This window comes from Erigeron canadensis, chromosome 7 (assembly GCF_010389155.1).
Source record: "Erigeron canadensis isolate Cc75 chromosome 7, C_canadensis_v1, whole genome shotgun sequence".
NCBI lineage: Eukaryota > Viridiplantae > Streptophyta > Magnoliopsida > Asterales > Asteraceae > Erigeron > Erigeron canadensis.
In genome coordinates, this window is record NC_057767.1 from 33,088,032 (window position 1) to 33,113,329 (window position 25,298).

General features: G+C 35.1%; 6 protein-coding genes across 7 annotated transcripts; 3 read left to right on the forward strand and 3 right to left on the reverse strand.

Annotated features, from left to right (window-relative positions):
* Positions 1 to 133: 133 nt before the first annotated feature.
* Positions 134 to 571, reverse strand: LOC122609356 (secreted RxLR effector protein 161-like). The gene has a single exon (XM_043782406.1). The coding sequence runs from the start codon at positions 569 to 571 to the stop codon at positions 134 to 136; it is 438 nt and encodes a 145-aa protein (XP_043638341.1).
* Positions 572 to 3,237: 2,666 nt separating this feature from the next.
* Positions 3,238 to 3,654, reverse strand: LOC122609357. The gene has a single exon (XM_043782407.1). It carries the CDS (start codon positions 3,652 to 3,654, stop codon positions 3,238 to 3,240), a length of 417 nt encoding a protein of 138 aa, XP_043638342.1.
* A 2,251-nt stretch (positions 3,655 to 5,905) lies between these two features.
* LOC122608178 (glycine-rich protein 5-like) lies at positions 5,906 to 6,601 on the forward strand. The gene has a single exon (XM_043781267.1). The coding sequence runs from the start codon at positions 5,964 to 5,966 to the stop codon at positions 6,384 to 6,386; it is 423 nt and encodes a 140-aa protein (XP_043637202.1). The 5' UTR covers positions 5,906 to 5,963; the 3' UTR covers positions 6,387 to 6,601.
* Positions 6,602 to 7,712: 1,111 nt separating this feature from the next.
* Positions 7,713 to 13,041, forward strand: LOC122606990 (26S proteasome regulatory subunit 4 homolog A-like). Its single transcript, XM_043779906.1, has 6 exons — positions 7,713 to 8,318; positions 10,579 to 10,824; positions 11,291 to 11,460; positions 11,537 to 11,753; positions 12,185 to 12,325; positions 12,692 to 13,041. The coding sequence occupies exons 1-6, from the start codon at positions 7,821 to 7,823 to the stop codon at positions 12,773 to 12,775; spliced, it is 1,356 nt and encodes a 451-aa protein (XP_043635841.1). The 5' UTR covers positions 7,713 to 7,820; the 3' UTR covers positions 12,776 to 13,041.
* Positions 13,042 to 14,353: 1,312 nt separating this feature from the next.
* On the forward strand, positions 14,354 to 17,297 carry LOC122608169 (zinc finger HIT domain-containing protein 3). Its single transcript, XM_043781260.1, has 7 exons — positions 14,354 to 14,600; positions 14,687 to 14,718; positions 14,839 to 14,883; positions 16,289 to 16,378; positions 16,504 to 16,592; positions 16,949 to 16,999; positions 17,088 to 17,297. The coding sequence occupies exons 1-7, from the start codon at positions 14,515 to 14,517 to the stop codon at positions 17,121 to 17,123; spliced, it is 429 nt and encodes a 142-aa protein (XP_043637195.1). The 5' UTR covers positions 14,354 to 14,514; the 3' UTR covers positions 17,124 to 17,297.
* A 1,166-nt stretch (positions 17,298 to 18,463) lies between these two features.
* Positions 18,464 to 24,732, reverse strand: LOC122606892 (transcription factor PIF1-like). Of its 2 annotated transcripts, none has more exons than XM_043779778.1 (8): positions 24,221 to 24,727; positions 23,372 to 24,140; positions 20,922 to 21,020; positions 20,776 to 20,841; positions 20,620 to 20,685; positions 19,853 to 20,248; positions 18,777 to 18,855; positions 18,464 to 18,698 (listed from the first exon to the last, which is right to left on the reverse strand). In XM_043779778.1, exons 1-8 carry the CDS (start codon positions 24,307 to 24,309, stop codon positions 18,694 to 18,696), a joined length of 1,569 nt encoding a protein of 522 aa, XP_043635713.1. In that variant the 5' UTR covers positions 24,310 to 24,727; the 3' UTR covers positions 18,464 to 18,693. The 2 variants fall into 2 exon arrangements, with proteins under 2 accessions (XP_043635713.1, XP_043635714.1); XM_043779779.1 differs by lacking the exon at positions 18,464 to 18,698 and adding an exon at positions 18,945 to 18,995 and having other exon boundaries at positions 24,221 to 24,732.
* Positions 24,733 to 25,298: the final 566 nt, after the last annotated feature.

The window sequence follows — 25,298 nt, forward strand, 5'->3', positions numbered from 1 at the left end:
ACCTTAACTCGATGTGCTTTGAACGGCTGTGTAAAACAGAATTTTTTGATAAATTGATTGCTGACTTGTTGTCACAATTAATTTTAGTAGCTTTGTTTTGAACCAAACCCAAATCATTTAGCACCTTTCTAAGCTAAATTGCCTGACATGTTGCTCCCGTGGCTGCTATATACTCTGCCTCAGTGCTGGACAAGGCCACGATGTGCTGTTGTTTTGAGCTCCATGAAATAGCAGTTCCGCCAATTGAGAACACATAAGCGGACAAACTTTTATGATCATCTAGAGAACTAGCCCAATCACTATCACTGAATCCAGACAAAGTGACATCTTTCGATTTAGGATACCATAAACCAAAGTCAGTGGATCCTCTCACATACCTTAAAATACGACGAACCGCTCCTTGATGAGTCTTGGATGGAGAGTGCATGAAGCGAGAAACCATACTGACAGAAAAGGCCAAGTCTGGCCTTGTGTGTGTAAGATAAATGAGCCCTCCAACAATGCTCCTGAAGGTTTTTTCATCTACTTTCCCAGTTCCATCTTCAAGTTGGAGTTTCTCATTTCGGTTCATTGGAGTAGCCTCTAGTCTACTACTATTTGACAGGCCAAATCGGGTCACTAACCCTTCTGCATATTGCTTTTAATGAAGAAACGCCCCTTTGGATGTTTGTAGTACCTCAAGTCCTAGAAAGAACTTAAGTAGGCACATGTCGGTCATTTCAAACATGCCTTTCATACCCTCCTTGAATTCTTGAATGAGGAAGTCATTTGAAGCTGTATAGATAATATCATCTACATAAACACAAACGTAGATGATATCACCTGAGTTGCTTGACTTCACATAAAGTGTAGGCTCATTTTGACTTCAGTGATAACCATGCTCAGTAAAGTAACCATCAAGTTTTGAATACCATGCCCTTGGGGCCTGCTATAATTCATATAAGGCCTTCCTTAGCTTGTACACCATGTTCTTTTTTCCAACAACTACAAATCCCTCTGGCTGCTCAACATAAATTTCTTCAGTTAAATCACCATTAAGGAATGCAGATTTCACATCAAGTTGGTGAATTAACCAACCCATTTGAGCAGCGACAGCAATGACGAGTCTCATGGTTTCAAAACGAGCAACTGGAGCAAAAGTTTCTTGAAAATCTATGCCACATTGCTGAGAATATCCCTTGGCAACCAATCAAGCCTTGTGCTTTAAAATATGACCATCTTGACCAATTTTTGTCTTGAACAGCCACTTCACTCCAACCACATTTTTTCCTGGTGGCAGATTGACCGAGTCCCATGTATGGTTTTTAAAGATAGAGTGCAACTCACTTTGCATAGCTTGTTGCCACTCTTCACTATCTGCAGCTTGAGAATATGAGACTGGGTTACATGTGCTTAAAGCAAACTGACAAGTGGAGATGTCATTATCACTATCAGAAAGTCCTTCCCACTATAGTAGTCTTTGACCCAATATGGGGGCCTGGAAACTCTTTTGGTGGTTGATAAAGTAGTGATATGTGATTGAGAATTATGTGAGGGTGATGATACATTAGGTAAAGTGGACACAGGTAATTAAGGGGTAGAGTTAGTATCTAAATTGGCTGGTGAAAGGCTAGGAATTGAATTGTCATGATTAGGAGGTGACATATGAGGTGTGGTCTCATCAGTATAAGTACTAGCTTCACATGGAAATGGGTCAACAAAAATAAAGTGATTGGAGGAAGTACCTTTTTTACTTTTCCAGTCCCACTTTGTTTCTTCCAAGAAAATAACACTATGTTTTTGTAGCAAATGTTTTGGTGTCTGGATTGTATAACTTGTACCCATTGCTTGAAGGTGAGTACTCGCTTGACGAGGGATACCCTATAAAAATACTTCTTTCTGACCGATCATCCAGCTTTCTTCGTAGTTGACTTGGAATTAAACCATAGGCTACACAACCAAAAGTTTTCATATGAGCAACAGAGGGTTTCTTACTGGTCCAAGCATGCTCAGGAGTTTGGTTTACTAGAGCCTTTGTTAGAGACCAATTAATTGTATAAATGGCTGTTGATACAACTTCAGCCTAGTAACACGATGGCAACTCTTGTTCCTTTAACATACTCTGTGTGAGATTCATAATAGTACGGTTCTTTCGTTCAATATACCATTGTGTTGAGGTGTATAGGGTATGGTCAGTTCACGTTTGATGCCTGATAGATCACAGAAGGTGTTAAACTCGTGAGAGCAAAACTCCCATCCACAATCAGACCGCAGAACTTTGATACGTTTGCCACTTTCATTTTCAACCATTTTTTAAAAGTGTTTGAACTTTTCAAAAGCATGATTTTTGTTAGATAGGAAATAAACCCAACACATACGCGTTAGATCATCAACAAAGTGAAGATAATAAAGGCTATTACCGAGACTCGGAGCTTGCATGGGACCGCACAAGTCAGTATGAACCAGTTCCAATTTAGATTTGGCACGCCATGAGGTAGACTTAAATGCCTGCCGGGTTTGCTTGCCAACGATGCATGTTTCACACGTTATATTCGGTATCATCTTCGGAAGGCCAACAACCATGCCATTATCGTGCAATTTTTTTAGGCCTTCTGCATGAAGATGACCAGGCCTATGGTGCCACTTGAGGGTATCACTCAGTTGTTTGCTAGACTTTTGTGGTTGAGTATGTAGCAATGAAAGACATGTTGTGTCAACCACAAACATGTTATTAGCAGCCACACGTACTTCCAATACATTCTTTTTTGTTTTTTTGTTTCTAACCACACACTTTCCATCATCAAAGTAGATACCATACCCTTTCCTCATTAACTGACCAACACTAAGGAAATTATATTCAAGTGTAGGAGCATAGTATACCTCATCTAGAAGCTTGAATGAGTTCTCTCCAGTAAACACTTTCACCATGCCTTTATCTTCAACGGCTATCTTTTTCTTGTCCCCCAATTGAACATTGCATTTGAAAGTATCATCGAGAGAGGTAAAACTGTGCTTGTCACCAGACATATGATTAGAGCACCCGGAGTCGATGAACCAGAGATGATTTGTTTTTCCATCACCTCCAGTTGTAGACATAAGAACCCGTTGCTCATCCTCATTTTCTTCGTGAGAAACAACCATCAACAGTTGTTAGTTGTCAATAGGTTCTTCTTCATTGGACTCCTCATTTTCAGCAACATTAACTTGGTCCTCTTCATCATTGTACCATCAATCTTTCTTCAATTGCCCATATTTTTTTCATACAATGCATTGTGGTACCTTGCTTCGATCAAATGTTCTTCTACTTCGACCCCTTCCACGTGTAGTACCTCTTCCACGACCCATGCCCCTTGAAGATCTGTTTTGATCAGCAAATACTTGAAGGGCTTGTTCATCTTGTCTTACCTGCGAGTTAGCTGTTTTTTCTGAGAAGGCTCTGCTGTTGAGTTTTTCTTCTTGCGAGTGAAGCAACCCTCTCAACTTCACCGGGGTTAACGCCGCCAAATTAGAAGTTACCTCTATTGATGAAGTAACGGAGTCGAACCGTTGAGATAAACTCTTAAGAAACTTTTTGACAATTTTTTTATCAGTAAGATCCTCCCCATAGGACCTTTGACGTCCTACATTATCCATAACTTTGGAGAAATAGTCACCAACAATCTCGTTGTCTTTCATACTGAAATTCTTGAACTCTCTTCAAAGGTTTTGTAACTTGACTACCTGAACTTGGGAGTCGCCCTGAAATTCGACTTGAAGAGTATCCCAAGTCTCCTTTGCAGAGTCAGCAGCAGCAATACGAGATAACAGAAGATCACGGACCCCCTGTTGAATGAGAGTCATAGCCATGGCATCTTTCTTCCTGGCTTCCCTAAGATTAGCATCGCCATTGTCATTCAGGGCAGTTACGCCAAGATACACAACGTCCTAGAGATCATGAGATCGAAGCATAGTTTTCATGCGCAGGCTCCAGTGTTCATAGCCTTCTCCCTTGAACACTGGGATGATTGGAGCAGGAGTGGAGATATGGGTGTTAGTTGTTTCGGCCATTGAAGTAGTGAAGGAGAATGGACGAGGTAAGAAGCAAAGTGTGTCTCTGATGCCAAAAACTGTTGGTAATCAGAACACTTAAAAGAGCAATTAAACAGAAAGAAAAGCGAAGTGATTAAAGGCTGATGGCTTAATATTACTTTTTGATGTCGTACAAAGAAACACAACAACATAGACTTAAATAGAGAAAAAACTAACATGAAAATCTCAACTAACTAATGACTAAATCACCCCACTAAACTAGTAGTGGAACCTATTATTTAGGAGAATAAAAACAACTAAACAGAGCATGTGTACGACTTATTCAATGCAGCCAGAAACTTTCTGTTAGGATCACATTTCATCAATCTGTTGCTCATAACGTGAAGATTGTTAATTCATACTTGTATTCAATTCTTTATAACGATATTCTATACGAGTATACGACTATACCATCTATTTATTTTTTTTTACTTTAAAAATTTTAAACCCTTCAATAATCCACTCTTATGAATATGAAACATAAGTTCTGATGAAATAACATATATCAATAGGCCAACAATTCTATTGGCACAACAAAACTCCTTATTAGTTAATAAATACTTAATTAATTCACCGAATATCTCATTCATTGCTGATCGATATTCAGATTTATTCATTATTTTTTCTTCGAAAATCAGCTAGCTTGTGCTAGATAATCTAAAACTAAATATCGGCAAAGCTGGCTATCGATCATAATCATCTACTGATACATGTACTAGCTAGCTAAATGAAGTTTATGAATTTTATATACGATTTAATTTTTTGATAACTCGTTTATGAATTACGCATTACATGAATACAATTCTAGTTATCGTCCACGTAAATCATGTGGTAGATTTGAATGGTGAATAATCACTGACTTGTAAGTTGAAAAAATGGCTGGCTGAGCAGTGACTTCCATCTCTTGTTGTCCCCAATCCCCATAAGCTAGGATCGATTTGCACAGAGATGGACCCTACTATTATTTAATGTAGACAGATAAGAAACATCAAATTTGCAGGTGTAATTTATATGCATATGGTGTTTGGTGTGTAGCAGTATATAATATACATGAGAGCATTCGCATGAGTATAATAAGTGCATGATCGATCAATCCATTTTAGGGGCGGACTTAAAAATACTTGAGATGTAATTGAATTCGGTTTTTAGGTAAAATAAAACAAATATTAAAGTAAAACAAATAAAACAATAGGTTTTTTTTCACTGAAGATCACCGTGCAGCATGAAAATCATTGTGCATCAATTGCTTTGTGAATCTTCGTGCATCAATTTAACTATGATCTAAGGGTCAAGATCATGTCTTATTTGTTTTACTTTAATACTTGTTTTACAATACCCAACCCCTATATATATATATATATATATATAAAACATACTTAGTAGTTAGTATAATGCAATTAGTAATTTATATCAAAAAGATCTTTAATTGTTAATAAGAATGTTTTTAATGTTTATAATAAGCTAAAAATATACTCGTATATTTTAAAAATAAAGAAAAGCTACTATATATTCTAAAAAGTTTTTAGAATAACTATTTTCATAAGATTACAGGAATTAAGCAGTTTAAATTATACTTACTTAACACACTAATTTTGACATACATCTATAAGTAAATCTGTTACAGAGCACTATTTTATGAATAAATTTTCTGTAACAAGAAATAAAAAATTAAAACATGCATTAAATGACATTGAAGCTTTATGGGTGAAATATTACTGTATTCTACCTCAACAATTTGGGCAAACAACCTAGAGATCGATTAAGGACATTTACTCCTCCCAACTGTACGTTCTTGGCCTATAGGCCCCAATTCTGACTTTAAAAGGGCATGCACACATTCCAAATTCTTGCACCAACACATACACTTATAGCTATAAGCGTATATACGAAGAAAGTCGATCATACAAGAAAAAAATATGGCTAAATGGTGTCTCATGTTACTAGTCGTTCTAGCAGTAGCAACACAAGTTACTATTGCTAGAGACATTCCTAGCAGTGAGACCAACAACAAAGGTACTGTTGTTGGCAAAGGTACTGTTGTTGGTCTCACTGACCAAAAGAACGTGTTTACTTTTGGTGGACTAGGTGGCTTTTCCGGCCTTGATAACCAGGGTCAACCCATTGGTGGGGGTGGCATTGGAGCAGGCATTGGCTCTGACCATGGAATCGGAGGTGTGGGTGCTGGTTATGGATATGGTGGACCTGGTGCTGCAACCGGTGGTATTGGAACTATTGGAGGGCTTGCTAATGGTTTTGCTGGCCTACCGGCTCTCGGAGGTGGTGGAATTGGTGGTGGCGGACCTGGTGCAGGTGACGTTGGTGCAGTTCCATTCCCTTGAAAATCGTTGTAGTAACCATAGCTACGTACGAATGAGTCCTAGTTTGTGTTTGATAGTGCATTGTATTGTTTGTTACATTATGAACTATGTTTTGTGGTTTCTACCTAAAGAGAGATTGTTGCTCTTATGTTATGTGGTTATTTATGTCATTTGGTATAATGTACTTGTGTACTCTTATAGAGATAACTAAATATAGTTTGTTATTCTAATTCTAATGATGACATGTGATTTTGTGATACCCAAATACTATTTTCAACAATGTGACAACTGATCATATGACTAGTTCAGACTATCAGAACTCGTAAATTATATCCGACAAAATCACCAAGACCATCCATGGAAGAATCATATTAATCTCATAAAACTTAAATATATCAAATTAATCCTTTGACCCATTATTTTGACCCATAACTTTAACTTGTGAGTCGTATTATATTCGTGAATTATTCTCTTTATATTGTAAAAAAAAGGGTTTCGAAACTTTAAAATTTGCCATTTTGGTAAGTGACTCACGGTGGTCGCAAGTAGGGTAAGTGGGTCACGCATGGCGTTCATGACACGTGTCAATCGTCTATCTTATTTGATGGTGTTGTATGTGGCTCACGGGTGTTAGTTGCAGATAAGGTAGTTGGGTCACAGGTGAGTAGTTAGCTTGATGTCAGTCATCTAACTCATTCAGGCGTGCCATAGATGGGTCATAGGTGTCATGGATGGTTACGAGTAATCGTGGATGTCAAGTTTAAATTTTTTTTTTTTTTTGTTATTATAAAGCAAGACTTTTAAATTAGTAAGGACCCTCCACGAAAAAAATACAACTCATAAGTCAAAGTCACATATAAAAAGATTGTTTTGATGTAATTAATTAAAATCAAATCAAACTGATGTATAGTATACATATAGTGAAAAAAGATAAAACCCTTTTCTTTATATACACAACAATTATAAATGTACTATCATATAGGAAAGGACTGAAGAAGTGTACCGAATCACAAACAAATTTTGATGATCTCAATAAAATGCATCATGTTTTCAGATATGATTTTAATCCCTTTTAACAAATTTCAATTTCTTTTAAAAGATTCAACGAGCCAAATTATCCTTTATTTTCGACCTTATAATCCTAGCTTGACTTTACATGATCTTGAACGATCTTTATTAAAATGGCTCCAAAAAATTGAACAAAACTAGGCCCATATTAGTCTCTCTCATTACAAGCCCACAACCCAAATACCCATCAAAGTCGGTTAAAAGCCCAACCCAAATTCCACTATACCCGATCTATAAATATCTACACATATACAATTATACATATGCATATAACATTATAACCTATACATACATCTTCATTCGCCCTCCGAATCTAACCTTTTCTTGCAGAAAACTCCACTTCGATTTCAAACCCACCTCAAATCTCATCACCAATCACCAAAAATCATGGGCCAGGGAACTCCCGGAGGCGGATTAAACCGGCAATCAAACAACCCATCTGACCGGAAAAACCAAGATGACCCATCAAAAAAAGAAAAGAAATTTGAGCCGCCAGCACCACCATCAAGAATCGGCAGAAAACAGAGAAAACAAAAGGGAAGTGGGCCAGAAATATCAGCAAGATTGCCAACAGTTACACCACATTCAAAATGTAGATTAAGGTTGTTAAAGCTCGAAAGAATTAAGGACTATTTGTTAATGGAGGAAGAATTTGTGTCGAATCAAGAACGATTGAAACCGCAAGAAGAAAGGAGTGAAGAAGATAGAAGTAAAGTTGATGATTTGAGAGGAAGTCCAATGAGTGTTGGCAATTTGGAAGAATTGATTGATGAAAATCATGCGATTGTTTCGAGTTCGATTGGACCGGAATATTATGTTGGAATTTTGTCCTTTGTTGATAAGGATCAACTTGAACCTGGGTGTGCTATCTTGATGCATAATAAGGTATACAAATTTACTTGCTTTTTTCGATATCGGATTTATTTTATGGTTATATTGATGGTTTTTGATTGATTTGATGTATGTTAGTGAGTTGATTTTTATGTGGGTGTGTTGAAATTTAGGTTTTTGATGCATAATAAGGTAAAAGTTGTATGCTTTTTTTGAAATTTAATGTTGGATTGATGTTTTCTTTTAATTCGTTATGCAATAAACTGATTAAGCTTGTTATAGAGTCGAAAAGACTTGTCCTCCCCGGGTAACTTGGACCGGAAAACCTCATCCCTTTACCCGTTTATATAATGAATTAATTGAGGCTTAATAAGTTAGTTTCTTAAGTGTTTGTTGAGATGTAGGTTTTTGATGCATAATAAGGTGTAGCTTACATGCTATTTTCGATAGTGACAGATGGTTTTGGTAAATTTGATGCATCTTAGTAAGTTGAATATTTGTGGGTGTGTTGAAGTTTAGGGTTAAGGTGAAAGTTGTGTGCTTTATTTGAATTTAAGGTTGGATTCATGTTTTTCTTGAATAGGTTGATATATCTGAGGAATCACTTGGTGTTCAATAAGCTATTTTTATCATGAGCTTGCTGAAATTTAGATTCTTGATGCATAACATGGTGAAAGTTATTTGCTATTTCGAAATTAAGGTTGGGTTGATGATTTCTTTAACTGGTAGGTAGTTGAAGATATGATGCATAGATATATAAGTTATGTTTTATATGCTTTTATTGTGCTTACATTTAGGCTTTTGATACATGATATGGTCAAGTTTATTTGCTTTTTCTTGAAATTATGGTTGGTTTGATAGTGTTTTGAATTAGTAGGTATTTGTGGATATGATGCATATCAATTAGTAAATTTTTTGAGGTTTTAATTGTGTTAAAATTTAGCCTTTTAGGTTTTTAATGCATAATATGCTAAAATTTGTTTGCTTTTTTAGACTTATAGTGGTTAATGATTTTCTTGCATTGGTAGGTATTTGATGTCTGATGCATATTAGTAAGTTTACTTTTTAGGGGTTTTAGCTATGATGATATGGTTAAGTTTGAAAGTTATGTTTTTGATGCTTAATAAGGTCAAAGTTATATACTTATTTGAAACCAAGGCTGGGCTGATGAGTTTTTGAGTTGGTAGGTATTTGATGTTTGATGATTAACAAGTTAAATGTTTTCTTTTTCTTATTGTGTTGACTTGGCTTTGTTGGGGCGTAGGTTTACATGCAATAAGATGTAATATATATTTAGGATTCAGAGTCAGTCTAGCATGTCTTTTGGGGCTGAATAACAGAATAAGTTCAATGTATGGATAGCCTTGATAGTGATACATATCAAGACAGCGGCTTAGGGCTAAAATTGTTTTGTGCTTGCTCTTTACTCTTGTAAAAACAATGCTTTAACATTATGTAGTGAAACATTGGTGTCCTAACTCATACTGACATGCATGAAGTGGTCATTTATGAGGGTTACAGTTGCCAGTTAGCATTGCACGAGTCCTAGCTTATAACTTGTAAGTTATAAATGATTTTTCACCATGTTTGAAGTTGATTTGATGGCTTTTGGGGCAATCTGTTGTCATGGAAAGCAATGGCCCTTTGCAGCGCAGTGGGTTGGACTAACAAAGTTTTATGGAAAGACGAAGGGTCTGTTTGTGTCTCTGTTTAGGTCTGACAAATATTTTTGCAACTTACAGGGTTTGTCCAGCCTACTAGTTTAATTTTAGTTTAGGGTTTGACATTTACACCCTTATCCACGTCAGTTATGAAAGTGAGAATATTAACTTGGATTCCTGGAACATAGGCTGTGTGGAATTTTCACTGCGTTAACGAAACTCGTATCCTCACCTATGGTCTTTCTAAGATTTTTGAGGCAGGTTAGGGTACCTAAGTCTTTGATACATGGATGATATCCCATGATTAATGACCTGCATCTTGTGTTGCTATTTTGCTCTTTGTCAGTTCAGCATCCAAGACAAAATCCGCCAACATATAAATTATAGTCAAATCTTGTTTAGCCTTTTGGTTCTTCAGATTCTGAAGCTTTTAGGGTGTCACTGAATTACATCTATGTAGTGTGATTCTTCCTGCCATTTTTACTCCCATTTGTGAGGCTAAAAGTTGTCAATATCTTTTCTTTCCTCTCAGATTGTATTTTGGGGTTTGCACTTTTTTCCCTAACCCACAAGTATGATACCGTGTATTGACAATAAGTGAAAGTTAAGCATCATGTATGTGCTAATGGTCCATCAATCTTTTGTTCTTCCAGGTTCTTTCTGTTGTTGGGCTTCTTCAAGATGATGTCGATCCCATGGTTTCTGTCATGAAGGTTGAGAAGGCTCCTTTGGAATCATATGCTGATATTGGAGGGTTAGATGCCCAAATCCAAGAAATAAAGGAGGCAGTTGAGCTCCCTTTGACTCACCCTGAACTATATGAGGACATTGGGATTAAACCTCCGAAAGGAGTTATATTATATGGAGAGCCTGGAACAGGAAAGACCTTGCTTGCTAAGGTATGTACATTTTATGCTTACCTTGCGAATTATTTTTTTTTCTTCATTTATATGGAAAACTGCCTTTGACCTTTTATTATTTGTATTATTTTTACTTTGAGGGAATGAGGGATATTGCATGTTGTTTGGTTTGTAACTTCTTTTATTTATATCTAGTTGCTGTTGCTCATCTTGGTTATTAAGGGGGTGTAAGGACATATTTTAACCTGATTTTGTTTACCGAGGCCACAATGAACAGTTTTTTTTTGTTTGGATAAAAATGATTATTGTATATTTTCTTTGGTTATTTAGAGTTAATCAGATTTGAAAAAGCATATCAGAAGTTGCTGCAAAAGAACTGATTTTATTTCTATAATGACCACTTTTTAAATTCATATACATACAACCCCTTGGTGCCATACTAAAAATAGAATAAGGTTCAAGATATACGCTGCAGATAATTCAAGTCCTTTGCGCTGTTTTTTAGGCGGTGGCAAACTCCACATCAGCAACTTTCTTGCGCGTTGTTGGAAGTGAGTTGATCCAGAAGTATCTTGGAGATGGCCCTAAATTAGTTAGAGAACTCTTCCGAGTTGCAGATGATCTCTCACCATCTATCGTTTTCATCGATGAAATCGATGCCGTGGGTACCAAGAGGTATGTTCAAGGACATTCGAGTCTTCAGCCAATGTTATTAAAGTACGACCTTACTGTAACCACTATTGTTATGCAGGTATGACGCCCACTCCGGCGGTGAACGTGAAATTCAGAGAACCATGTTGGAGCTTCTGAACCAGTTGGATGGTTTTGATTCTAGAGGCGATGTTAAAGTTATCCTAGCTACAAACAAGATTGAAAGTCTTGACCCGGCCTTGCTTCGACCTGGCCGTATTGATAGGAAGATAGAGTTTCCCCTCCCTGACATTAAAACCAGGAGACGCATATTCCAGGTAATAGGTCCACTACAATCTCAATAACATTCTTGGATGTTGCAAGATGATCGGGTCAATTGGGTTGGGTAACAGGCAAAATGGTTTAGTTTAAGCTGTTCATTATTAGTATGTCTCTAAATGGTCTCATGGATTGACCCGTAAACATGTTGTCACCTTTTTGTCGATAATTTATGTGCTAGTTTTTATTACAAAAATCATCTTACTCTGATAATAATTGAAATCTTTAATAAGCTGGTTAGGAAGTTGTTTGTATAACAAAGACTTTGGGAGACATCTTTAACCTGTTTCACCTTTTCCCTTTATTGCTTTGGTTTGACACATTTGATATGAAAGCTTTATTCAGATTGACTTATTCGTATGTGAATGGCTTAAAATTGCCACATCTAGAGATTGACATTTCAAATGTTGTGATATATTTGTCAATCTAGATTCACACTTCAAGAATGACTTTGTCGGATGATGTCAACTTGGAAGAATTCGTTATGACCAAAGATGAGTTCTCGGGGGCTGACATCAAGGCTATATGTACCGAGGCCGGGTTACTAGCTTTAAGAGAACGCCGGATGAAGGTCAGTAAATATATCAACCTGCAAATACTTCAAAATGCTGGATGTTTTCACCGAGTCTATTATTGAACTCTATTGGCTAGTTGGTTTGCAGGATCAATTATAGGTCACCAAATGGGGCAGGCAGGTTGGGTAATGGATTGACCCAATAGAAAAAAATCTTCATTATATTCTATCATAAGAATTTTTTGCATACCACAATCTTGCTGTGAAACTCTCGATTATGCATTTAAACCCGACCATTTCTATTCTAGCTATTATGTTTTCGCTTCTTCCCATTAAAATTTCCCCTTATCCAGTCGGTCCTATTTTATTATCTTCATTGTTGCCAATTATAATTGTGGCCTTTTTTGTGTGTGGGTAAATCAGGTGACACAACCTGATTTTAAGAAGGCAAAGGACAAGGTCATGTTCAAGAAGAAAGAGGGTGTACCAGAAGGACTATATATGTGAGATATTGCATAAGTTTGGTGGAACTCTTTCAGTCTCAACGACACGTTTATTTCAGCTGTGTAATGTTATTATTTTTTTTAATGGTGATGTAACTGTGATATTACTCTCATACTGAGGGTGGATGGAATGTCGCATTTTCGGCCTTTTCTTTTATACAGAAAGACGTGTATGATAATATTCATCCTCTTTGTAGAATTACTTCAGATCGTGTATTTCTGGATTCATGTCATAAGTTCTCATCATTCAGTTACCTTGTTTAATTTTCATAGCAGTTGCCAGATATTTTAAATCTTGTTGGTATGGACTGATCTGTATACAATCACTCTTTGGATATGGTATAGTTTCTTTTTGTGCTTAGACCATTCGTAACCGTTCACCTCTTTCACTTACACTTTTTGTTGCCACATCAGCATCACCTTCTCACCTCTTTCACATTCTCCTTCACCCTTAACCATTCACCTACCATTTAGACCCCATTTTATTTAATTAAAAACAGAATACATTTAAACTAAAAATAACATATTTCATCTAAATATATATCAAAATTTCATTAAGTTACTTGAAAATAAAAATAGATACATAAAATTCATTAACTTATAAACTAAAACTAACATATTTCATCTTTTAAATGGGTCAAAATTAAGTTTCAATTTAAATGTACGCTAGCGTACTACCTTCTAAATTAGTTGAAAATAAAAATAGATTACATTGTGTGTTAGTATAGTTTTAGTGTTTTTACAACTATAAAGTGTAATACTCCATCTATATATATGAATTTTATGTACACTGCATTGATGGTCCTACTCTATGCTCACATGTAAAAAAGAATAAAACAATGGTACATAGTTTTAGTCGGTGATTATGTTCACCGAGTCCCATTTCACCTACATATTTGACCGACTAAGCTTAAGGCTTTCACCATTTTTTCACTTGCCATCTCATCACAATCACCTTTCTTTCACCCAAGCTTTACAAATGGTCTTATAAGCATGAGTTTGAGTAGATATCACTGATGAAACGGAAAACATCAAAATTTCAACATGTATGAAACTTTCTAGCTTATACACAACATATGTTTCGCAATTTAAAGTATACAACAATTGTAAACTTGTTAATCGTTTTATCATTTTAACATCAAGCAACTTCTTTAAGTCTTACCATTTTACCAACAAATTTCATTTCCATTTTCACAAACCAGCCGGACATACGAAGGCTAAGAATTCTCTACCAAAAGGATTACCCCACGATCTGCAAACACAATGACGATTTAATGTTAAAATCCAATATTTGCTAAGACTTAAACAGTTAAATCTCTCAAGCCAAAATATCATTGCAAGATTACAAATCGTTTTAAATTATTTTTACAACCTAATCTATAATCTATAATAGAGGAAGTTGATGGTACACTTCGACACCCCTAATCTTTCTCTTTGAGCCTAATTCTCCCTCCTAATTAATCTTTTATTTTTTAATATTTATTAATATAGCATAGTATTTTAAGGTTAAAGGGTTTTTTTTTTTTTTTTAATTTAAAAAAAGTAAACCTTACAAAGTTAAAATTGACATTAAACAGTGCGTATTTTTAAAGCTCCAAGAAGAGAAGACCCCTAACCAGACTGATATAGACCAGTAAATCTCTCTAAAACCCTAGCTAGACAAACCCTCTGTGTGTCACTTCCTCCACCGTCGCCGGCCGGAGTCTACTATCTCACCGTCGTAATCCGCCATATCTGTTCGGAATGAGAAAACCAAATAAAACACAGCGCTGTAAAATATGTGAAAAAGCAGATTCAAAATACAAATGTCCCACTTGTCTCATCCCTTAGTAATATTCTTTCTCCAATTATTTGTATACTTTAATCATCATTATTTATGTATCATAAATCTAATCATGTGATAATTTTGGCGCAGTTGTTCGCTAGTATGTTTTAAGAAACATAAAGGTATAATTATTTCGTAATAGCAAGATATAATAATTATCGGATTTATTAATCAATTTCCAGTCTATTGATTGTGAAAATGTTTTTTTTATTGAATTAAATAAAATATCTGATTTTGCGCAGAAATTCCGTGTGGTAAACCAGTTTCTGCGCCCCAGAACGATACAAGTAAGATTAAATTTCTTACTGAAATGATGTGTTACATTTTGGCATATGTAACTCTATACAATTGTAGACTTGCTTGATGATACTAGATCTTTGCTAACTTTTATGGATATAAATTGTTTCTTTTTGCTTCCGTTGAAAAAGGGGTAAATGGGTGGGAACCCTCTAGTCTCATGTACCATATAGGTACCCTGAGTCACTACCGCAAAGATTAGAGCCCTGTGACTCCCCAAAGAACTAGGAGGGAGAGAATTTGCTTAGCAAGGATTTGAACCCGCGCCTTTTAGCTGTCTAGAACTCTTTGTTAGGGAGCGGTGGGTTTCACCTCATTGGTGAATTGATTTGTTAAAGTAAACCAATCTGCTGAAAATTTGTGGAATAAAGTATGTCATATACACATAGTTGCAATAATATTTTGGCATCAAAGAAAAGTAGAAAACTTGGATAATGCACCTTGAATACTAGATGCACCTTCAATATCTTATTATTCACTTCATGCACTTATGTATCTGTTGAGGATGTAATATCTGTCATGCACCAGTTGGCTTAAATCAGATGCCATGCGTCTGCTAACCTCGTTCTGAATTTTTTTCATTTTATGGTTTACGATTCAATAAGCCAGTGATACTTCACATGGTTGTTTATTTATATCCTATTTGCCTCTTTCCAAATCACTCAGAAGCTATGTTATAATACAAGTTAACAGATATCAATAAGAGAAGAAAATTTTGTTGTTACCTGAAAGTTGAAACACACTAAAGCTCAAATATTTTGATGCTTTCACCCATACCTAGTGAGCCCGTATTAGATTGTTAGTCTATAAGCTATTGACAGAAAGAAGTTAACTGTATAACATTACACTTTTTTTCTCCCTTAATCTCAGCTAAAGTCTTTAACTAATTAGATCTTTTTAACACAGGGTCACTTTGGTTGGCAGTAATGGAATGACAGAAAAATGGAATGAATTTTTAAAATGTACATAAAGATTGTATAAAATTGTCTCTACTATATATTTAAAAAATGTTTTCAGATTGTTTATGCAAGTAATTAAGTATACGCCTAGCTTATCAGATAAATATAGGAAATTTTTCTCATTGTTTTTTCTAAATAAAATTAATTTAGTTAACGATTTGATTTTTTTAGGTATTTATGTTACTGCATTACATTAAAATAAGCTGTTTACATATGAAAAGAAATTACGGTTTTCCATGGAATGAAAATTAGCTAAATGGTAGGAGTGTGCTTCCTTTGATGATTGGTCTATTCTGTTAGGCTAAACTTTTTTTTACATCCTGACCTAATGGAGCCTTCTATTCCTTCTCTGATTCTATAATGGTATACGCTAAATTTATACTCTACATAATTTATGAATTTATATGATCTGACAGTATTCAATACAAATTTTCAGGTACAACTGCTCCACCAGTTGATGTTAATAGACCATGCTATGTTGATGTTGCTGATGATGTACTACCTGCGTCCCAACTAGAGTCCATAGGTATGCCTTTTTAAATTCTATGCAGTTATATGTATCTGAAGTTAACCACCTTATTTACCTGACAAACATTACATATTACTTTTAATGAAAAGACCCATTAGCTGAATCATAAGGTTGTACTACAGCTTCGTCTACGGAAATACGTGATGCTTTGAAGGACAAAAATCTACAGAAACTCATACACAGCATAGATTGTTCTGCTAACGCTGAGACTGTAAGTGATATCACACTCGAGATTTCCAGTATGCTCTTTCTATTCTAGATAATGAAAAACTAATAAGGGAAATATGTCAAATGGGTCAAGGTTTGCCCAAAAGTATGCATTAACCCCCTATAAGCCACTATATATGAATTTAGAATTACAATGATTAAATAGTTTCTGTGCTCACAAGTCACAACACATAAGTAATATATGTGAAGTCATGAAACAGTAGGTATTTTTGGTCGGCCTGTTTTGATCCATTTTTCAGACAACACATTTTGTCACTTCTATTCTATTTCCATAGTTTCCAAAGGACAAATGAGACAAAACGAACAAAATCAATATTGCATTTCTACTTAATATTTCAGGAACTTGATAAAGCAATGGAACAGGAAGAGTTTCACTTATTTACCGAAAAGGTGTGCTTTTTCCGTTGTCCAATCTACTGCTTGGTAAATTCTGTGCTTTCTTAACAAATAATAAGTTTCTACTGTTCTCTGCTTGTAGATTTTGTCAATGATAAACCGGCCTGTCGATCAATGACTATAGGTATATGAACTATGAAATGACGTTTGATGAGGAATGTTGGCTCTTAATAGAAAGCTTGCTTTATGTATTTTGTTAAGGGTTATGTTAATATCTTAAACTTGTTAATGGTTTATGTTATTATCTTTCCAGTGTGGTTAATTTGAATATTTACAGTTTTTTCATATTTTAGATGATCATTTTTTTCATATTTTAGATGATCATAAAACATGGTAACTGCTTGTTGTACACTTGTATCAAGATGTGCTGTTTATAAAACATAAGGATTTTTGTTTTCTTCTCTCTTCATATTGGAGAACCATCCCTTGTAGTATCAAGTACGATGAGTGTGTAAGCAAATTGAATTGCACAAACACAAGCCCCTGCTTGTCTAAACTGTATTTGGATCTAACTTTTGCTAAACAATAAAATGAGACCCTAAGGTGACTCGATCCGGGTAAAAGCTTGATGGCTTTGCTACCGGACCCTCAGCAACCAGTATTAAACTTGATGGTTAAACTCTACTACGTCGATGAAAAGAAGATTAACAAAAGGCACTTTCGGACCTTTGCTTGATGCTTTCTAGATATAAAAAGTTGGTCTTTTACCACTTGACCACCTTAAAGCATGTTCTCCTTACTTCTTATGTAGTCTTTAAACTAAAAGTAGTCTTTTAAAAGGCAGAACACATCATGTGGTGATCTGCTAATAATGTAAAGATAAATGCTTTGAATCTCAGCTGTCATCTTCTACCCAGAATCATTGCCCAATTCTTTCTAGATATAAAGTTGCACAATTTGAAGACAAAATCATAAACAGAGTCCACAGCTAAAAAGCTACATTCTTAATAGAAAGAAAGTTCATTTTCAAGTACAGAGTAGATAATAACGATTCCCGATGTGCGTTGATTATCGATTATCAAGAAACATGTACTACACATCTGCAAGTGGGTTGTAGAAAGCGGTCATCTAAGGTGACAATTTTGGTTCGTGTACTTGTAAATGGGCACGGTCGGTATATGTTCTTATTCCTAATGGGTGGATTGATATAAGAAACATACTTGGCTAATAAATAAAGGGGTCAAAATCCTACACTCACAAACAATTAAATTATACAAAGTTACAAATAATAAAACACAAGTTTTATCTCAAATTTATACTTTAATGCAGTTTACAGTTTATGTGCTTGGACTCTACCAACTTGTATTCAAAATGTTTTTAAGTTTTTATAAATTCAACGAAAAGATTTTGACCTAGCATCCAACCAACCTGACCCGCCCATTTTGCGATCTCTAAAGCATACACAGTAGGTGTTTTATCGGTTATTGGTTACCTGTTTAAGAAAATATGAACAAAAAGTTCACGAGGAAAACACGATAGCTAAAAATTGGCAATATCTCAGACATATTTTGTCCAACATATATACAATACCTTGCTCAAAGCAATTGCTTTTGGATCTCTATCATTGTATAATTACACATCAACTATATTATATGGTGTAAGCCAGCCGCTTTAGAATGCATAGTATACTCATCTCGCCTTTATAACTACAAAATTTATTTGGCTAGTAGCCTGAACTCCCTTGAATATCAACCTGCAAATAAACAAAGATGAACCATGAACATCATCTTCGTTTATACATATCGGTCCTACCCAAAATGGCTAGGCTTACCAGTTGGGTGATGTTCGGGGCCCCTGACATCTTTGCTGCTGCTTGGCTTACTTGTAACCGCACTCACGCCTGTTTGATTCTGCACAAAGTGTAGCTCAGTGAGAAGGTCATTTTGAAAATGATTTTACGGTATCAAATGATTAGAATAAGAAAGTACACTACACTAACATGGCTTGTGGGAACCAGTCTTTGGATGTCTTTTTAGTTCTTTCTTGCTTACTAGTGTAAATTTAGGAATAATCAATTAGTAGCGTTAGAATAACTTTAAATACTTAATTGAGTAGCAGAAATGGTTTAAAAGGTTTTGGTATAATAATAATTGTCAACATTGATTAATTAATAATTTTGTTCAAATATATGAAATACATGTATAATGAGGCCATACGAGTAGTTTATAGGGTATAATTAGGCCAAGCTACTTGTGAGTTACTTGAGCTAAATTCATGATAAACTCGATTCAACCCTAAAGGAGCTCAAGTAGCTTGACTTTGAGCTTAGTTAATGAACAAGCTCGAGCATCATAAGCCTAATCTGGAGCATTAGAGGGAGACTATAGCACAACTTTTTAAGCATGTAATAACACCTTAGTGATAGCGTTTACGTCTGCCTGCATCAAATACAAATTACCTTATGTAGTTTTATAATCTCACACAGTAGTTGGAAAAAAAATATATGCTTAATTATAATCAATATCATCGATTTAGAAATCATAATCATAATTACATATATGCAGGAAATAGTTATACACATAATATGATTATGTTATAAATATATAAACGAGCTGATCCCAAGTCAAGTTTGAGCTTTTTCACTCGTGATCAAGCTCAGTTCGGCCCGTTTACGTGCCCAGTAATATCAGTATTCACTAGACAATTAAGTATTCTAGTAACCCATATGAACTACTTATCTGACCTTTAAATACTCATATAATCGGAATCAGAATCATATCCAAAAAAGTGAAAACTGTTTGTTGTGACTTGAAGTCGCAATAATCATTTTGATAACGCACATCCAGTGTCCCTTGGTATTCATGGAATTTGGATGAAACCAGCTATAAATTAGTTATATATACGTGCCTGGGGTTGTGGCATGACTGGCATCTGTGTTTGGGGAAGACCAGGGTATTGTTGATATGGGTCTGCAAACGGAATCCTTGGTTGGTTTGCATTTTGCATAGGAAAGGCATTCATCATCGGGTCTGGTGGGTTAGCTGCTTGACTTCTTGCTGGGCCCATGACAGGAACTTGTGGCATCGGAAATCGTGAAACTGGAAAACGCTGAGTGAGATGAGCAGCTGCTGCTGGATTTGGCATTATGGTTGACCCGGGAAGAACTGGTGGATATGGAACCATGGGACGGTTCATTCCTACTTGGTCCATTCCCATGCCCATTCCCATAGCAGCCATTGCTGGCATATATCGTTGGACACCTGGGAACATCATAGGAACCATGCTGTATCCCATGGACATCATCTGCATAATGATCATTTATATCGACATGTCAGGCGGGTTGGGTAACAGGTCAAAAATCATTTAGTCATGCCCAAAATATTAGTACATAAATTATGTTCTCCCATAAGATAAATAGAGAAGAAAACCCATGTGAGTTTTTACATTTCGATACACATTGGAGGTTTTCAACCCATTTGACCCGTTTTCTTTTAATAAAATCTTCAATTTGACCCGTTATAGATAAAACAAGATCCTAATCGGTCATTTGATGGGTAAATAGGTAAAAAGCAGCGACAACAAATTGGACAAACGTATGGCTGTGCTTGCTACTTGATGTTATTATGGAAACAATATATGACAGACTCACTATGAACAAGTAGAGCTGTAATTACCTGTACTTGCATTTGAAGTGACTTCAAATACTCAATTGCCTCATCAAGCATCGAAGCTTTGTCAGACTAGAATTCAAAAACATTAAGCGAGTTTTAGTTAGTGAATTAACTAATATTCATTCATACACAATATCAAAGAAAGCATGTAAAACGGACCTTGTTGCAACGAGGTATTAGTTCTTGCAAGGCCTTCATCTTTTCATTTATCCTATCTCGACGTCTCTGCACGTACATCTATATCTGTTAATTGCATATATAGTTACCAAATTGAAAGCATAAAATGAACTCGGAGAAGAACAAACCCTTTCTGAGAGATTGTGGACTTCTGCAGCTCGCGACCTTTTAGTAGATGTTGATCCACGTGATTGCTTCTTTGCCTCGGGATACTCAAACTCAGCATCCTTCATTATGAAACACAACATGAAATCTTAATACGAAAACCAAACTAACTTCAAGCTATAAAATCACGTCATAAAACGATATAATGTTGTATAAAACTACTTATTCTATGTATATGCTTATTTAGTATCAGATAATCACTTTCAAAACGCACATATGAACACCCTATAAAACAATCATGTTACCTTATCAAGTACCAATGTATAGTCCATTACTTCAATTATAAAGTTTTATTCCAAGTAATGAATTAGTATTTTAGTTTTTGTATTAAGATTTAGGACCAAAATGATTGAACATGAAAATAAATATACTTTATGTTTGGAAAGTAAAAGCATCCTCATGGTGTACTCCTAACACCTAACAAGCTAGATATAAGTGCATGAAAAATAACCTGCATAAAGTTGACAAATTAATCATATATGTTTGTGAATTTTCAAAGAGGCAGGCAGGAGACTTGACATTCAAGATCCTAAACATGGTTGTGACAAAAACAAAAAGGGTTATAATAAAAGCATTCACTATGATACTACTCTTTAGTGTAAATGCATTAATAACATGTTATATTACATGTACAAAATTAGAAATGTACAGCTTGCACAAACTAGAAATATGAACCATAAGCATACTTTCATTTATTGTATGTAGTGAAGATTGAGTACAAATATTGGTAAATATGACAGAAAAAGGTTTTTATATATTCCCACAATAGACATCCCTCTTGTCATTAACTTATGAGAAATTTTACAATTGTAAACTAATTATAAATGAATGTTACTCTCTTAATCTATGAGTAATACATGGATATATATCATTTTTTATAAGGACAAAGTTACAAATATACCCTTAAAATGAAAAATAATTACATTTCACCAAAATTGGGCTATTTGCCCCATGCTAAATCCGTCTATTATCCAGTGAAAACAAATGCATGTAAGCTAGATGCACATCACTTAACGAGAATATTCAACCCCTAATATGTTTCTTGGTGATGTTCAAACATAAATATTATTATAAGGAAATTATTTGAACTTAGTTTTTTTCATTTGTGTAAACTACAAATTCAAATTAAGATCACTTGTAAGGACATCAAGTCCGATCACTTGATCATCGACCACCTTAAAAATAAGTGGATAAAGTCTTATTTTAAAGTCTAGACAAACTCGGTTACAAGAAGATTATAAATATGTAATTATGTCTCCATAAATAAGGATTTGAAATGTCGATAAGAACATCAAGACATAGAAGAAATAGTGTATATAATATAATAACACATTTTTGTTCTTTTACTAACATAGTAGTATCAGAAGGTGATAATTTAAAACATTTTAATGGCTCAGTTTAGAAAGTTGTCGTGTAGTGTAAATAGTAATCTCCAAAAATGTATGAAGCTATTGTGTGGCCAATAAAAGTACACGTGTCAACACTTATAGCCACGTGTGAAGCAGTCGTTTGACGTGGCAAAAACAGTTTTCGCAGAGTGCATAGAAACTTGAATCATTATGGGTTCGTTGAGTTGCTGCTACTAAACGACACAATAAGATGAAACTACAAGAAGCTTAATTTGCTCAAAGATATTGGATTTAGCCACTTATATGTTTGATCATATATATCTATATCTATATAACCCCATATAATAATACGGAGTATTTGTTTTCTACTCGAGTGGATCCACATACATAGAAATTGATGAAAACGCACCTTAACTAAAGATATAGTGAAGTACTCGTAATATACTAGTATGTATACATATTGGTTTTTTTTTTATGTATGAATACAATATTTTAATAAATCATGTATGTGGATCACTACTATATCACTATATATCAATAGTACGTAACGAGGACAAATATTTTATATTTTTATACATGTAATGAAATGTTAAATGTTTTATCTCGTATAACGTTAAGTTTGTTTCGCCGTATCATATATGGGTTCATATACACATGAATTAGTTACTAACTAATACTCGTATAACATAATCAACTTACATATATATAAGTATATAATACTAACAGTTAACAGAGTATGACATTTTTGAAAGATATTTTCGAAACAGAACTTCAAACTTTTCAATAAAGACAATGTAAAGGATTTTGGTTTCTAGCATGTAAAATATTATCTATAGTCATTCACTTCTAACAAATTGTCAAAATTCATTTGTCTAAAAATAATTTGGGTTTTTATATTTTTTTTATATGGTTAAAATTATTTTCACATGAGACTTGTACCAAAAGTACAACCGTCAATGTGCATAACAGATACTGTTAATGCTAGCAGAAGTGCAAACTCATGCGGATGTACTGGTAATAACTGATTGCAAAAGCAGTAATGATATTAGAGACATTAAATTTACCTCACTGTAACATTCTGTATCTTCGGTATCTCTTCCTTTTCGCTTCCTATCTTCTTTTGGTGGCGCTGGCGGCTTCTGAGCTAGTGGTTCAATGCTAGCACTAGCTCCTGAGCCACCAGTGACCGGTGAAGAAGAACCCGTGAGATCATAAGTCTCGGGTTCTCTTCCTACGGATGATGCACCTCCAAAACTACTCATGTGCGTGCCAGAAACTAGCGCGCTACTATCGATCACGCGGGACGCCCTAGATTGCTCTGGGCGACCGTTTGACTCTACAACTGTGGACTGCGTCAGCTCCTTTGATACTTTGTTTGAATTCAAAGGAGCTGACCCGGGCCCAGGCAAATTTCCTTTATTACCGCCTACTCTTGAAAAATGTAAAAAGTTTAAAAACTTGGGTGGAATTTGTTCCTCCTCCACGCGCTTTAAAGGAATAACTGGTGGGCGTGGAGGAGGAAGTGGCGACAATTGTTGAGAAGAAGACGTGTTAAGAACTTGACTACACGACGGAAGGCCAGGGTACATCATATCATTATTATGAAGATAAAGATCTAAGTTATTGTCTTCACTAGGGTAATGAAGCCATGAAACCATTTCATCTTCTTGCATGAACAAGTTACACGGCGTCGTTTCGTCTTCCATAACACTAGATCGGATTTCTCTAGACGAGGTCGTTTCCGCCTTCTTATTACCACCCGGTCTTTGGCTTTGGCTTTGCATTACCACTTGGCCGTTTTGCCATAGTAATTCCATTATATCTTCATCCGCCCTGCATAATATTAATTTTGTCAGTTTAACCCTGCGTCGTTCAGCTCGTTTTTTTTATAATAGAAAACTAAAGAATTTTACATTGTTGATTTCTTGTGCCTTTTCGAATTCGAAGAAGCCGGAAGCAAGTAATCGTCTTCGGTTTCAAAATCAGGAACAAAATGACTCATAATAACCCCAAAAGATTACTTAATCTTAATCCTCCCTGTGTAATTGATCTAATTAACCAGCTAGCAAAAAGATAGTCACCCTAACAATAATTCTCTACAAAACTAGAACAACTACAAATATAGGCAAACAAAATCAACTTATGATTTTATTTTTGTAACAAAATTATGTTACAAAACTATATAATAAGAGAAACAACTTAACCCTCAAACAAACAAATAAAGATATATATCTTTATAAGTACTTATATTATATGATTGTGGCTTTTATGTTTTGAAAACTGTGAGATGGTACAAAAGAAGGACATCAAAGTTTGGGTTGATTGAGGGGAGTTGGTTGAATAAGGGAATGGAAGAAGATAAGATGTGTGCTGTGTTGTGTGTCTCTATCTCTCACCTTTAGCATTTGTTCATTTTAACATATCATTGGAGAGAGGCCACCATTGACTTTTACATATGCCATTTCGATTTTGATATATTTTGATCGTATAACTTAATACCTAGATAAAAATACAAAATTTATGCATATACCAAATGACTTATCCCCTACTATTATAAAAATAAATAAAAAGTTTAAACTTCTTAATTCATCCTTTTTTTTTCTAGTAACATTTATATATTGAATTTCTTACATTATCCTCTTTTAAATCAATACTTATATTATTGGTCATTGTCACTACAACAACCAGCAGTGTCGCCACCACTAACACACGCCACTACCGCTGTTGCCTATCCTTAAGATGTGTAAGAATGAGATCGGTACCAGAAACGTAGCGTACTAACTAGTATGACACTGAAAACAATCCAAACCGAGGACCGAATACCGTACCAATTACATAAATATGGTACTGGTATTGGTATTTTGATTTTGTCCCGATTGATACCGAGTTTTCACGAGTATTTCAGGTTTGACGAGTAAATATTTGCAGATAAATGTTTTGTTTGCATATTGTATATGATATTAATTGGGAAAATCGAAATGGGTAGACTAA

Excerpts from the sequence above, each read along its gene's own strand:
- LOC122606990 (XM_043779906.1), top strand. The coding sequence starts at position 7,821 with ATGGGCCAGGGAACTCCCGGAGGCGGATTAAACCGGCAATCAAACAAC. Across the intron at positions 8,319-10,578 it reads CTATCTTGATGCATAATAAG|GTTCTTTCTGTTGTTGGGCT; the intron begins GTATACAAATTT and ends TTGTTCTTCCAG. Across the intron at positions 11,754-12,184 it reads CCAGGAGACGCATATTCCAG|ATTCACACTTCAAGAATGAC; the intron begins GTAATAGGTCCA and ends TTGTCAATCTAG.
- LOC122608178 (XM_043781267.1), top strand. The coding sequence starts at position 5,964 with ATGGCTAAATGGTGTCTCATGTTACTAGTCGTTCTAGCAGTAGCAACA.
- LOC122608169 (XM_043781260.1), top strand. The coding sequence starts at position 14,515 with ATGAGAAAACCAAATAAAACACAGCGCTGTAAAATATGTGAAAAAGCA. Across the intron at positions 14,601-14,686 it reads CCCACTTGTCTCATCCCTTA|TTGTTCGCTAGTATGTTTTA; the intron begins GTAATATTCTTT and ends ATTTTGGCGCAG. Across the intron at positions 16,379-16,503 it reads GTCCCAACTAGAGTCCATAG|CTTCGTCTACGGAAATACGT; the intron begins GTATGCCTTTTT and ends GTTGTACTACAG.
- LOC122609356 (XM_043782406.1), bottom strand. The coding sequence starts at position 571 with ATGAACCGAAATGAGAAACTCCAACTTGAAGATGGAACTGGGAAAGTA.
- LOC122606892 (XM_043779778.1), bottom strand. The coding sequence starts at position 24,309 with ATGAGTCATTTTGTTCCTGATTTTGAAACCGAAGACGATTACTTGCTT. Across the intron at positions 24,141-24,220 it reads AGGCACAAGAAATCAACAAT|GGCGGATGAAGATATAATGG; the intron begins GTAAAATTCTTT and ends AATATTATGCAG. Across the intron at positions 18,856-19,852 it reads CAGTCATGCCACAACCCCAG|AATCAAACAGGCGTGAGTGC; the intron begins GCACGTATATAT and ends CACTTTGTGCAG.
- LOC122609357 (XM_043782407.1), bottom strand. The coding sequence starts at position 3,654 with ATGAAAGACAACGAGATTGTTGGTGACTATTTCTCCAAAGTTATGGAT.